This window comes from Armigeres subalbatus, chromosome 3 (genome assembly GCF_024139115.2).
Source record: "Armigeres subalbatus isolate Guangzhou_Male chromosome 3, GZ_Asu_2, whole genome shotgun sequence".
NCBI lineage: Eukaryota > Metazoa > Arthropoda > Insecta > Diptera > Culicidae > Armigeres > Armigeres subalbatus.
In genome coordinates this window covers 161282595-161298256 of record NC_085141.1, presented here as the reverse complement: position 1 = coordinate 161298256, position 15662 = coordinate 161282595, and the positions used below count along the sequence as shown (strand labels likewise).

At 36.9% G+C, this 15662-nt stretch overlaps 1 protein-coding gene across 5 annotated transcripts in view; it reads left to right on the top strand.

The window, feature by feature from the left end:
• LOC134226822 (phosphatidylserine decarboxylase proenzyme, mitochondrial-like) overlaps positions 1-15662 on the top strand; it is a 29207-nt gene that overhangs the window by 2343 nt on the left and 11202 nt on the right. Inside the window, exons 2-6 of one of the 5 annotated variants that reach the window (XM_062707843.1) lie at positions 7490-7626; positions 7714-7856; positions 7948-8105; positions 10711-10852; positions 10917-11244. In XM_062707843.1, the coding sequence (XP_062563827.1) occupies positions 7490-7626; positions 7714-7856; positions 7948-8105; positions 10711-10852; positions 10917-11244 (908 nt within the window). Of the gene's footprint in view, positions 1-7286; positions 7381-7448; positions 7857-7947; positions 8106-10710; positions 10853-10916; positions 11245-15662 lie in introns of those variants that run through there. The other 4 variants (XM_062707841.1, XM_062707842.1, XM_062707840.1 and 1 more) reach the window with 4 other exon arrangements.

The following is a 15662-nucleotide window of genomic DNA, read 5'->3' as shown; positions in this document are numbered from 1 at the left end:
AATGCCAATGAAGAAGAAGAAGAAATTTAGACTAACATTTGAAAAGGGCATAACAGCTAGAAATTTTCATTGAAAATTCCAAAGATTCAGTGGAATTTCCGTATAATTTCCTAATAGATCTCCACATCACGTTGAAATTTCAAGGAATTTTTCGTGAAAATACTAATGATTTCCATGAAAATTACATTCAATTTCTTGTTAAAATTTCGAAGAGCTCTCCGTAAAAACTAAGCAAAACTTCGTGTGAAAAGCAAAGGATTTCCCGTTGAAAACCAAAAAAAAAAAATCTCATTGAAATTAAATTTTTGAACTGAAAAGAGTTGTTTGGCAGAAAGCCATCGGACTGAAGACCACAAAGCTGAAAGTTGTTTGGCCGAATATGTTGTTTAATCGGAGCTTGAGAGCTTGAGAGCGATTATGTTTACTTAATTTGATATTTGTTTTGGTCGTTTTAGTGGTGAAAATAACAAAACATATAGCAGAAAAATCTTACTGTGACATCAAATCAAAAACTATTCCTGCTGTCGATAAAAACAAATCGAAAACTAATTTTGATGGTTTCCGATAACAAAATAGATACACAGTTTGATGTCATATACAGCATCCGTTCGCTAACTGGGCTAAAACACCAGCCCAGTTAACGAACGCCGCTTTAACTGGGCTGACGAGGGAATTCGCGATGCATTGTTTGTGATCGTGTTTTTACATGGAAGCTTGAATAATATACTATTCAGAGTCCCCTCGTCACCGAGTGTTTGTTGTTGTTTTTGACGGATAACTGCTTTTTAACTGGGCTTTGGCCCAGTTAGCGAACGCTGCCAGTTAAAAACAGTCCAGTTAAAACGCGCCCAGTTAGCGAACTGTTGCTGTAATTGAATTTAGTATTCTAAAGCAAAATAAGATGAAAATATGATGATTGATGATGATTCATATTTGAAAACAAATTATGAATCATTTTTGTCAAAATCAAAATATGTTTTCTATATGCTCTTATTATGTTTTCAGCTAGGGTATCTTGCCTTAAATTATTTGGCCGAAAATGTCGTTTGCTCGAACAGTTCCTTCGGCTGAAAAAAAAGGTTAGCCGAACAGCTTAATAGCCGAATATGCCCTTTGGCTGAAATAGTCGTTTGGTCGAAAGGGCCATTTGACCGAAATGGACATTTGGTTGAAAGTGTCGTTCTGCTGAATTGGTCATTTAGGATATTTTCAAGACATTAACAGGAGAATCTTTTGAATTTCGCTTCAAAAAATTGCTGAACTTTCCCAGAAAATTCTTCAAGTTTTTTTTCCATAATATTCATTTGGAAATTATTTTCTAACTACTTTAGAGAACTCTTTGGAATTACCAAGAGGAGCTCAGCTTTGGATTTACTAAGGAAAATTGTTTGGAATTTACATATGCGAATCTCTTTAGAATTTTCACGGGAAGTTGTTTCAAATTTCTACAGGAAAATATTCAATATATCCACGGAAAGTTCCTATTGAGTTTCTGTTGAGTATTCTTTGAAATTTACACAGAAAATTGTGACTGGTAAAAGGGATGCTTTAACGTTGACTTCCTCAATCTAGATTATTTAAGACGGCTAGTTTTTTTATCCTTTATTAGAGTGATTTTTTCGCAGGGAGAAGTTCATCACTGAACGGCTAGTTTGGTATAGCCAACTTTAAAACAACGCAATTTTTGAGATTTTTTTTTTGGATTTCTTTAGAAAATTCTTTCTATTTTGAGATGAGTCAGCTCAGGGCTGAAAATCTCTTTAATAAAGACAAAAAAATCTTTCTATTTTCGATAAGAAATTTTTGGGAAATTCCGAAAGCGACAGATGGCCGAACTGGTAATTTGGCCGAAAAAACCGTTTGCCCTAACAGGTTTAACCGAAATGGTTTTTTGATAGAATGAGCCATTTGGCCGGAAATGTGATTTTGTCCAACGAGTCATACGGCCAATTGTCAATGACTGAGCCTCGGACTGAACGGGTAACGGTTACTCGCTTGGCAAAAGGGCCTTTTTGTCAATTGACCATTTAACAAAATTCCTTACTCTCTCTATTTTTAAGTCGATACTGGCCTTTAAGTCAAAAGACATCTAGCCAAGTACCATTTAGCAAAACTAAACGGAAACTCCCAAGTAACACCAAGCATTACAATATTGAACATATATCAATCATAAACCGGCATGCTAAATGCTAATTGCATTAGATCAGTTTTACCGATGTGAAGTAGCATTTATTTATCAACTGTCAGACAACGATACTCGAAATCAACAATACGAACGCAGCGATGCATTACTGATACTTTATTTCAACATGTCAAAGTAATGGACCACTAATTCTGTCTTATAAGCGCCCTTTTCCACTTTAAGTTAACTTTAAGGGCTGTATTTTTCACAAGAATAAATAGCTTCATGGTTACTTTGGCTGTTTTCAGGTCAAAACTGGTTTGACCGAAAATGTAGTTTGCCGAAAGCGAATTTCTAAAAAGTTGTTTGCCGTAACAGGTCATTTGGCATAAAATGCCGTTCGGTCGAAAAACTCATTTGACCGAATACAGGCCTGGTAGCGAGTCACTTTTAGTGACTTGGTCGCTTTGAGTCTAGTCACTAAAAAGTCACTATTTGCATCCAAAAGTCACTATTTTTTTCTGAAAATGGTCACTAAAGTTTTTTTTTCGGAATCTCCTATTGTTAAATAATTCAAAATAAAAATCTTTTGTACCAATTATTATCATCAAATCAAACATTAATCTGGTACCACAGGCCACTAAATTCAGAAACTTTATGATTGATTTTTATTTTCAGAAATATCATAATTTTATTAAAATTAAGAATAGATAATCAAAAAACTAGTGTGAAGATGAATTAATTCGTCGGATTTTCAAAATTTTAAATAAAACAAAAAAATAATTAGATTTTAAAGATTTTTTTTTATTTAAAATTATTTGTCCACCCACTAAAGTCTACCATTTAGAAATTAATTTCTAATAAAAGATTATCGTTTTATTGAATTTTCAAAATTTTCCTCAGAATGTCACGTCGAGTCCAAAATCTCAATAAAAATCATTTAAATTTATTATTAAACCATAGTTTATAAAACAAAGACAGGAACACCGTCTTCAACCAGAGGTCGTACATACAGACTGAACACTTAACACCTAGCATTAGCCAACAGACATGAAAAGTTTCTTCCTTATCGGAACGGGAATTGAACCCACACTTCATAGCACATGCGCGTCTAGACGATTGACGTCGCTAACCGCACACGGAAGAAAAAAAGTACCCAAAATTGAGTATTTTTAAACTTACTTTTGAGTTTTTTTTCTCTTCTCTTTCATCCACTCTTACTTTTTGTTGTCAAAACAAAAGAGCCAAACAATCCAACGACGTGACGCCAGTTCAATACGGGAAGCCAATTTTAAGTTGTATTACCTGAGGTCGAAATTGAGTGAATTAAACTTACATTTGGGTAAATAAATTTTCCGTTGGGTACTTTTTAACATGGGAGTAAAGGCAAACTACTTCGACCCTACACAGAAAAAAATTCCATGGTAACGGTTACTATTTTGTAGACTACGCCATGTTTTTAAGGTGATTATACAATCAAACCATGTGGTGAATTTCAAATTCACCACACGGTTTTCTACTCCTACTATCAAAAGTTCAAATCTAGCGTAATAATTTTCGTATGATGCTGAAATCAAAGTCGATTGTTTAGCATAAGTAACCAAACGATCTACGGATGTTTCATCCCCATGGGCATTGTAGTTCTCTCAATTCGTGCCCTTGAAAAATCACTAGAAAAAGCACGTGGTTTCCAAGATGGCCGATTTGTGGCGTTGTTGTATAACCACCTTAAAATAACCACTAATTTTCAGTTAAATTAACCATGCATTCGGACAAATTCACCACTGATACAATTCATGAAACAACATTCCACCATGACCACAGTTGATTTTTACGGCGCGCATGGTAAAATCAAACGGGTTTGTTGTCTGCTGAAAATCGTCGGTGCGTATTCTTAAATTAACCCTCGGAATGGTAGTTTCGACCGCAACATTTTTTTGCGTGTACTTACTCAATTTTGGCTTCCCGTACGGATGTTCGAGGTTGGGTGAATCAAACTCACTATTGGGTAGTTTATTTCTTTCTGCACGGCCATGAAGCCCAGACCATGAAGTTTAGTAAGCGATAAAATCGTATTTTTAAAATTTCTTCATTATTTTGATTATTTTATATTTTTTAAACAAATGGTCCTACCTAAGATTTATAAGCTTTGTGAGTCCATATAGTTCACCGTCCAGGAATCAATTAGACCATTTTATATCGCTTTTTGGCTATTCTACAGTAACTTCGAGCTCATATTAAACAAAAAATATTGTTGTAATTATCAACATAATTTTGTGACACAACTTGTAACTCACTACCCGTGACGCCGGATAGATACCTTCTCATGGTGTGTTACTTAATATAAGGTACCATGGTCACATTGCTAGCTTCTGACGAATACCATCCACAATATCCAACTTCGTGCTCCGTGTACTTATGAGGTTACTGGCCTCTTGCTTCCATCCTCTTCCTCCTCACGATGAAGATGGGCGTGGCCAGTAGGTCACTTTTTCGTCATCGTTGGTCACTATAGTCACTATTTTTAACAGCATTCATCGCTACCAGCTCTGCGAATAGATCATCTGACTAAAATGTCTTTCGGTGAGAAATGTCCTTTCAGCAAACTTCTTTGAAAACTGTCGTTCGGCTGAATTGATCATTTTGCCAAAAATACGTTTAGCCGAATAGGTCATTTGACTGAAAATGCCGTTTGGCCGCAAGGGTTGTTTTGCAGAAAGGACCTTTTCGGGCCAAATGGCTATTCATACCAAACGGCATTTTCGGTCAAATTACCAGTTTGGCTGAATGTCGCTTGCGGCTGATGTCGTTTTCGGTCAAACTATTTTCGACGTGATAACAGTTCCGGATAAACATTCAATTCGGCTTAATGAGATTTGGTTAGATGACTTTTAAAAGGCCAGTATTGACTTAAAAAATAGAGAGGCTACCTACTTTCGTTAAATAGTCGTTTGATGAAAGCCTTTTCAACGTAAATGTCATTAGACCAAACGGATGGATATTTTTGACTAAATTACTCGTTCAGTGATTGACAATTGGCGGTGTGACCTGTTGGCTCCCACATTCTGTCAAACGACCATATCGACAAAACGACATTTTCGGACGGATGACCTTTTCGCCCAAACGACCTGTGAAGACGCCCCATGGGGCCGGGATTTTTATTTTCCGTGGCCAAATCCCGGAAACAATACACTAGTCGTTCGATAACTGCAGCATTCTTAACGTTAAACAATTGTCAGACGACGTCAGATGCAATAGTAGTGCACCTGTTGGGTAGCGCAGTCCACCTATCATCGACTTAGACATAACTGCAAAACTAATGTAACTATCGAATTGCAGTTAAAGCATTGCAGTTAAATGACTTTCAGTTATCAAACTCTACTGTACATAGAATTTCCCGTACACCCAACCGGCGGTTGTTAGATTTTCCAACATTTCTGTATAAGAATCTACCAAAACCTGTATAAGAACTGGGCATATGCGAAATTGCTAGATTCTTATACAAATATTGTATAAGAATCTAACAATTTTGTAAGCTCTTCATACATTTTATGTTTAAGAATCTAACAATATTGCACATGCCCAGTTCTTATACAGGTTTCGACAGGTTCTTATGCAGAATTGTTAGAACATCTAACAATCGCCGGTTGGGTGTAGAAATCAATAATTTCGAACAATTTTCCGAAATCTACATTTTGAACAATCCTCCGCGGAATTCTAAAGAAGTGCCCGTTAAATTTACGAAGAATTTTTCGTGATAATTCCAAAGGATTTTCCTTGTAAACTACTTTGAGTCTCCCTCAGAAATTCTTTAGATTTGACTGTTTTATCGTTGGCCATGCCAAACTAGCCGTCTTTATTAATCTAGACTGAGGAAGCCAACAATAACCCTTAAAAATCAAAAATATTTTTAACGTGAATGATTAACATTGAACGTGCTATAATGGATTTTATGCAACTCATTTGAGTTGCCTAATGGTCATTAAAGTTCCAATTTCATTGGTATGGAAAAGTAGGCCGTTTTATCACTCAAAGACGAACTGTAAACCAAGTATCATAATCATGAATTGCAAAAAAGTCATTATAAAACTCATTTGGGTGCTATATTGAAAAACCAACATCAGAATAGTAGGTACATGACTACATTTTGCTGAATTAGCTTGGGTAGGTGTGCAAATAGTATATTCTCTGCTTTGCGTAATGATTAAAATAGTTTGATGGAAATGACATCTAAATTTTCCAGAGGCAAGTTCATCTATCGCTCCATGGTTTGTCGAGCTAGACATCACGGAATCTGATTGTTCTATGCAGCAACATGGTTTTTTGGCAAGATTGATCATGTGGAGTAAATAAGACTACTACAATTCTGGTACAGATTTAATAAGACATATTAAAGTCATTGCCAAGAACAGCGTTTGCAACTCGTTGCAAAACTCGATTTTTTCAGCACTCCTAGTATTTATCCAACTCGGCAAGCGGCGTTGGATAAACGTACAACTCGTGCTGAAAAAAACATCCTTTTTCAACTAGTTGCACAAACTACCATTTAATGTGGCATAATTTGCTTCCATGATTCGAAATCTATCGATTCGTAAATATCTACTCAGAGAAAGTCCACTGTATCTCCAAAATACAGGTTCAATAGATCTTTAGGGAAGTCTTTACCCACATTTGTTGGCGGCAACGCGTGACTCTCACTATAATTTATCGCCAAGGTCGTTTTCATTGATCAGTCGCGATTCGCGGTAGGGTGCTCTCAAATAGTGGGAATAGCACAGACAACAGACATCCAAACTGGAAAAAAATTTCTTGGCAAAGCTGTTTAAGCTTTCCGTACGCGCATGGTTCTGATCGCACATGCATTGTACTGTAATCGTAATTTTCTCACTTAAATTTGTATGGGAAGCACATGACAACTCACATTTGCACAACAAAACAGCGATGTCAGCGCCACCAGGATGTTACTATGGCTACTCTTCAATCTTTTCAAATTGTCCGTTAGATTCCTTAACACTCTTAGCATTCGAGTTGGTTGTTTGTCCTCTGTGTGCATAGAGAAGATACATGTGCCGGACAAGTAGCAGTATCATACCATAAGGGTAGTTAGAATTTCGAACTAACTAGCGACGCGTTTGCAAATTACTTATCTTTCGCGAGCTCGTCAGTTGACCGTTATCAGCCGGTGCGAGCGAGTCTTGTTGCGTTGAGAGTCCAGCCCGTTTACCTGCCGATCGAATGACTCCGTTTGCTTGGAAGAGGTTGTTGAACCTTTAATCGTGCGATGCATTTTCCAACCGGGTTCTAAACCCACAATCTGAGCAAAGAAATGAACCTAGTCTGGAATTGGTTTGCTTTCTCTTATCGCAGATTGTCGAAAGCAGCAATAACTTTCAAACCAAACCCCAACAAATGGTCGGCGAAATGGACGGTAGTCAGACGGTCAATCTCCAGCGGCAAGCATCAAGATCACCAACAGCAGCAGCAGCAGGGTCGCCAATCAAAAGGTAAATTTAATAAAAGTCACAGAAAATGGAGTTGGAAGGCAGGGGCGGGTTGGACTATATTATCCGTTTTGGATTGGTGGTTACTAGCTGCCGGCGGTTGGTTAACATGGCGGGGCGTCTTTCTTCGGTGGACCCCGATAGGTATCTGCATGATCGCCGCAGCACAATGGCACCTTCACAACCGTGAGCTCGATCGGAAGGGCCTCCCTCGAACGGCAGCCTCGTGGCAGGTGAGCGCATTGCAATGCTTTCTGAATTCGAACATCACCGGATCCGCTATCAACCGAAATTCTAACTGCTGCAATTATTTCCACTTCGCAGATGAATATGTATTGTTCGCTGCCGTTGAGAATGATGAGCAGAGCCTGGGGTTGGTTAGCAGATTGTCGCGTACCGACGCCCGCCAGACCCCTCGTCTATGGGCTGTACTCCACTGCGTTCGGCGTGAACATCGAGGAGGCAGCATCATCCGATTTCAAGTAAGTGGAATGATTTAATCAATTAAGAAGCTCGTAAGGTTTGATACCAGTGAATGAGTTTTTCGCGTCCCAGAAACAGTGTCTGAATTTTATGAATTACATAGTCATTCAGTACGCTGATAGATGCGCTATATTTAGTATTATTATAGTGCTATTCTTTCTGGAAGGTGAGAAAATTGGTATTTTGCTATAAATAGAAGTAGGATTAATTGGCTGTAATTTGAATGGTTCTGATTTTCAGTGAATAGAAAGGTAAACCTAAATATTTTTTTTATGTTGCTTGGTAAGGGTTTGCTCATCTTTTCTATTTTTAACTTGGCTAAGGATAGTTTCCGCACAATTATTCCATAAACAATTTAAAAAATATCTTTACACAGATATACTTCGCCTGCATCTCAGCATTTTGTGTTACTTTTCTAGATATTGTAAAAATGTTTTGTAAAGACTTTAACCAAATGAGAGCCGAATAATACAGTGTAGAAAAGAAAGTGTTGAAGTTTTGTTCATTTCAGCTGCAGTTCAGTTTGTTTATGGCACTAAAACAGTTTTCTTATTTATGTTTGTAGAACTACGAAACAATGTATTAATCGAATTTAACACGCATTACTAAAAATAATTTAAACATTGATCAGATCATAACGGATATGAGCTCAATGTTTTCCATCTTTCGTTCAACACAAATCTAAACTTCTTGGTCACTCCTGACGGAATCCAAGTTTGAAAGTGCTCGCGTTTTCGGGGGCACACCACTCGATATGGAAGCAAAGCACTACTGTCATTTTTATTATTTCACGCATTCTGCGACGCAGCAAAGCTAAATCAACAAAAATGACAGTTGTGCGCCGCCTCCGTATCAAGTGGTGTGCCCCCGAAAACGCGAGCACCTTGAAACTCGGATTCCGTCAGGAGTGACCTTAAATTTATAATGTTAAGTTCAAAACCAACAAAAAATAATAATACACTCGATTCTGTTTTTACACGGATTTTTTTTGAACGACCGTGAAAAAAAAATCCCTTACAAAATTTTTGCAAAGTTGCTCCATTTTGCATGATTCGTTGAGAAATCATAAAACTTTTTTTACACAAATTTTCAAATTTTGAACTGAAAACTTTTTTTTACACGGAACGCATCCCCCGTGTAAAAAAGAATCGGGTGTAGACCAATACCTAAGTGATTTTATTTTATCAAGTGTCTGTTTAGCTATTGTGCTTTGTTTTGTTTTGCTATTTTTATCATGACTTGCTTTTATAATACGTCTTGAAATCAGGTTTCGATAGATTAATGGCAATTATTTGAAATTATTGCTGAATGCAGTTGAAATTTTAAGTTTAGTTGAACTTTGAACGTGTGTGGTAAGTTCTTCCTCATAAGGGTCTTATTGTAACGGATTATTTTGTTATTTCAAATTTTTCAAATCAAAGGTACACTGAAATAATTAATAACGTAGTTTCTTTCTGATTTTTATAAAGCAGATTTCTAGATAAAAACCCAATAGCTGCTAAAATGAAAATCATATAGATCCAGTGAGATCTATGTGATTTCATAATTATATTTATCTAAGGCATTGATTTTATCTGATTTTTCAGAGGCAGCTTTTATGATGAGATTCGTATGACTTTTCTACAGGAAATTTTCCATGATTTTTATTTGAGTGTAAGATAGCTTTGAAAATGCTGAAAGTGTTGCAATCCTCCCACTTTTGACGTTAATATGGGTCGTTCAATATTGATGTCACAGGTTTTAGGAGGTGGAGGTGGTCCAAGATTTTGTGACAGTACATAATACTAGGTATACAAAACATCGTGACAGAGGGGGAGGCGGGATCAAGAAATCTTAAAAAGTAGTGGACGTCATATTTGAATCACCCCATACTCTCAAAAAATAAATCACATATCCATTGGGAAATTTCTAATAGAAAAGCTATACGAATCTCATCAGAAAAGCTAGGAACAATTGCCTCCGAAAAATCAGATGAAATCAATGTGATAAATAAATTTCATTATGAAATCACATCTATATGATTTTTATTTGGCAGCTATTGAATTTTCATATACAAATCTGCTATATGAAAATCAGAACCTGCCGCACAGAAAAGTATTGTGCAGATTTTTTGCTCGCTTCAGAGCATTATATTTAAAGAACGTAGAACTAAATTGTAGAACAAATTATAAAACATATTATTGACAATTCTGATTTTTCGTAGGTCTATAATCTATAATAGTGGAGCTTATTCCTTCTGAAGCACCCTATATGTAATTATTCTCTTCATAGTGTGTACCAAAAAGGTATAAATAAAAAAAACAGCTAAATAAAGATATTTGAAGATATACACCAGAAAGGCAGATCGAGTTTTGTTTTTACAGATATCAAGAGTGTTAAAACTGTAACAAATCTTCAACCGAACAATAATATTTGTAACCGAATTAAGAGATGTATTGGAGCAAGTCACGATTTCGCATAGTTTGCATTTATATACCTACTCACACCTTTTGCTTTTCTTTTTACTTTGGTGTTGGAGCATTACTTTCAGTTTTTTACATACACCCTCATAAAATATCTTACGGTCTGCCAGTAACTAATCTTATTACAAATTTCTGTTTGCAGAAACTATCGTAGCTTAGCTGAATTCTTCACAAGATCTCTCAAGGAAGAAGTGCGCTATATCGACACAAAAAGTTGCATCGTATCACCGTGCGATGGACGTGTCTTACACTTCGGTACCGCCAGTAATTGCCAGATCGAACAGGTACCTACATTTTTAAAACTTGCCCCCACGTTCCCCCGCCAAACAAACATTTTTTTTCTCTCAGGTCAAAGGCGTCTCGTACAGTTTGGAGGAGTTCCTCGGTCCTCCCACCTGGACCGATAAAAGCGACTGTCCGACGATCGTCGAGAAGATTAAAAAGAAGTCAGCCGACAATGCACTGTATCAGTGCATTATCTATCTAGCACCGGGCGACTATCATCGTTTCCATTCGCCAACGGTGTGGAAGCCAGAAATCAGGCGACACTTCTCGGGCGAGCTGCTATCAGTGAGTCCAAAAGTAGCCAAATGGATGCCGGGATTGTTTTGTCTGAACGAACGGGCCCTCTACGTCGGCAAATGGAAGCACGGATTCTTTAGCTTTACCGCCGTGGGTAAGTTTCAACTAGTATTATAATCGCATGGAAACTCTTTCCCGGATCTAAGGAAGTGGCGTGTGTAAACGAAATATGGTGTGATGTCTGCCCGTACCATTTTCGTTATCTCTTTGCTCAGTAATGCTGTAATCGGTTGCTTCATTTGCTCCCGGAGTTTATGTGTAAATCGTTAATCGTACTGCATTGATAAGAGCACCAACGCGGATCTTCGACAGCATAACTGACCTTTGACGGTTACGCATTACGAGTTATTAATTAATGAATGGTAGTAATTTTATTCCATCTGTTCGAAAGAAAAAAAAAACAGTTTAGATACCTGAACAAAACTATAAAAATTGTGTTGAATTCTTAATGATGTTAGCTTTGCTAAACTGCGGTAAATATTAACTTAATTGACTGAAGATTAATTGAGTGTGATGAGTTGGAAGAGCAAGCAACCATGTTTAATTTCTGATAAGTTTGTGCTTTAATATAAGATGTAGGGGGCATAATGAACACCCGGGGCAGATTGGACACCCCCAATATTCTTGTTAATTCAATCATTTTACTACTTTCAATGCAGCGAACTCTATAATCCTCTCATAATCAACTATTTTATAGCGCAGAAGTCATTGTTTTATCTTCCTAGCGCATAAATTTGTCTAAAAAGTTAGAATGTCTTCCAAATGATTAAAAATTATAAGTTTCACCTCCCATAGAAGATGATTTCTCAATTATTGGTCATCCCATAGCAAAATTCTGTTATTTACAGTGGTCTGGCATGCATTTGTGAAAAGTTTCTTTGTTTTTTTACAAAATTTCCAACCGTTTTTAAATATGTTCACCTGTTGGGGCAAACTGAACACTCTATATGGGGGTAGAACTGACATCTTAAGAATTAAAAACATAACCTCAAACTCATCGAACTAGGCTTTCATATCGTGTTATTTTTGTGTTATCATGGTGCGGAATTATACATCGCTATAATAATTAATTTCATATTATTCGGCAACTCGGCCGTACGAAAACCATTTTTTTGTTAAATATCTTGGCTGTGCATAGGCACATCACATGTTTCGAAATGGACAAATTGATATGAAATTTGCGAATAAGAATCCACGTGTTTTGGAGGGACTCGAACCCTCAACCTCCTACTCTCTAGATAGGCGTGATAACCCCTACACAACAAGACCACTTAAAGGTCTCGTTTGCGGAAAAGCCATCAGAATCCGAGTACCAACCTCCACCGCGGTTAGCTCTCTTTTTTGCTATCGCTATAATAGTTAAAGTACATGACATATATACCATAGAAGCATATATATGTATGTATACCATAGAAATCGCTAAAAGTGCATCAAAAAAGGAACTGTTTTGTTTAGATTTGACAGACTCTTTGGCAAGTTGATCGGCACAACACATTGGAAGGATTGGCGATGCTAGTAGGGTGGACAAGAGCATGCATAGATTATGCAATGTTTAGAGGAGAGACGATTGGGAAGGGGTCTTGCAATAAGTATGAGGATCCATATAAAAAAATCATATGCTTCATACAAAAAGTTCAACATACATGTATGAGGCCGGCTAAAAGTGGCAAATTTTTGCGTAACGTAATCAATCTTCTTCTATTCACCATGGAATTAAAATAGGAAACGACCATATATGACCTCGCTGAGGAATAGGAAAATAGATTTTCGGATGTTAATGATCCAAACACAATTTTAGGAGTCTCATACAAAAAACGTGGCAGGAAGATGGACAATTGGGTAATATTTTTGTTTAGGCTGACCAGATCATTTCGGTGAAAAAACGGGACAAACGCACTTGCAAAACGGGACATGTCAAAAAACCTTATGAGAAAATTCAAGAGCTGTAAATTTCTAAATTTATGGGCTTAATTTTCATTTTTCGTGTAAAAAGTTAGAGGATTTTTTTAGAGTGAATCATTCACCACCATAACCTTCTCTTGCATTAAGTTAATTGTGGGAAAATACTACAAATAAAAGGGCGTGCAAAAAAACAAAGCACCAATTTTGAAATTTTTAATCTTTTCTTAAACATGGATTTCATTACTGACTAATATCAATAACTTTTCCAATTCTGAACAATTTAAAATAACAAAAAAATATCAATGCACATGCGAAAAGAGCAATTGGGTAGAATTATAGATTTTTCGTGCTAAAACCCTTCTACGGATCTACGGATAACAATCACAACAAGAAAAGAACATTAATAAAATTTAATTTTAATTATTTCCATGAATATGGTTAGCGCATATGCTTAAATGTAATATCGAACCAATTCACAGTAGTTTTTGATCGAAATTAATTAAAATGACGCTAAAAGTAGTCGCACAGATCGGAAATCTTGTCCATTGATTTTGTTCCCATGTGCCTCTAAAATGGCGGAACTCATGCAATTTCTTCGCGAAAAGTCAAACGAATCCCGGCTAATTTACAGGCAGGTTTACAGCTCTGACTCTCGGAATTTTCCGCCGGATTGTATTTTGAATCGGGACGAAATTCTAACTTCCTACAACGGAAACCCATAAATCCCGCCCACACATATGGAAGCGAAACTTGCAGACAAGCTCCTGATCTATAAACTAGCCTTGAGGACACTCCTCACGGAATCCATGTTTCAAAGTGCTCGCGTTTTCGAGGGCACACCACTCCATACGGAGGTGGCGCAAAACTGTCATTCTTGGTTATTAAGCTTTGCTGCGACGCAGCATGCGTGAAATAATAATAATGACAATTGTGCGTTGCTTCCGTATCGAGTGGTGTGCCCCCGAAAACGCGAGCACTTTGAAACTTCGATTCCGTGAAGAGTGACCATATTCTAAGTACATATTCTAAGTATTTAGCTTCAATCATGCAAACAAAAAAAAAATGAAAATTTGTATGAAATTTTTTTCCCGTTTTTGGCAACACCCCCATTTTGGCAACATTAAAATCCGGTCGTGTTGCCAAAATCGGGAAGGGACTGTAATGACTTATAATTAGCATGTCACATCAGAAAAATAAAGTCTATACAATAAACAATAAAGTTCATAGCCTTAACTCTTCTCAATTAATAATTATTCTATTTACAATTTATTTCTTTGATCAATATTCTGGACTGGACAGATGTCGAACAAATTTCCGTCCATCAGCATGGACATTTCCTCTTACAAATTTTCCTTAATTTGTGTGGACCATTGACTTTTGATGTACCCCCTCCCTAACTAAATATATAGGATTTCTCGAAAAAAAAACCTTCAGAAATAAATTTCTTTGAAAATGTTGACTCGTTTCATTTTCGGTAATTCTGATTTTCTTCAGAAGATGAAATGTCTGCTTACATTATGTTAATATTGTCGGATACTTTAATGTCGAATATAATAAGCGTATTTGTAAACAGGCTTTTTGCAAACGTTTATTAGAGATGAAAATTTCTGTTTAAATTGAGCTAATGTCGCGCTGGTATTATCGGACAGTACATTGCCGCCAGGATTAGTGGATATGTAAACTGGCCATCCCATTCAATATCAAATATCAAAAGCGCTTTTACTTCGCGGTGCTTATTCAACGCGGAACTTTCGTTATGGAACGCTTTGAGGGAGCAGAAATGCGCGCGCTTTACTCTTCTCTTTCGATTTTTTCCGATTGCGCTCTCTTCACCGAATCGCGCATGCGCTGTTTGAAGGGGTTCTCGATAGGCACCAAACCAAACCGTTCACTGCAAGCGAAGAACGCTTTGACTACCTATACATCGCCGATTGCGGTTACAGCAGATGATCCACACATACAAAATAATGCGTGACAAAGCGTTTTCGGCTGAAAGTTCCGTGTTGAATCCGTTGAATCAACATGTGGTGCCGGTGGGTCGGTTCGGTATCGTAAAGAAAAACATAACGCGCCCCCATCGCAGCATTTGGTTGCCTCACATTACATGCCGCCTATAAAAAAGCACCGTTTATGTAACTAATAGTCAAATTTGCATAAAACATCTATCAAATGCACATAATTCAAATATATGTTTGGATTAGAAAGACAAAAATCTATCGAGAGTTTAAATGTTGGGGATAGAATTGCCTTGCCACATGTGCAGTGCACAGGTTGCACATGCGGATGCGACGCCTCTGGATGATTTCGAAATATTCAGAATTATTTAGAAAGACTTCGAATGATTCCTAATTTTTAGAAAAGAATCAATTGATTGAAAAATATGTAGTAAAGCGGACTTGAAAAAAAAAACAGAATTACCTACTGCGCAAGAAAATAAAATCGTAAATGAACTTAATCTGGAAATCAGAATGAACGTTGAGGCCTGACCTGATTCTCAGGATGTACTTGCCTACTAAGACTGGTTCCGTTTAATTCATTGATGAAATTGGAAAAAAAAAATTAATGGCTTCGAAATAAGCAGAAAAAAAGTCGTAGGAATGAAACTGTATG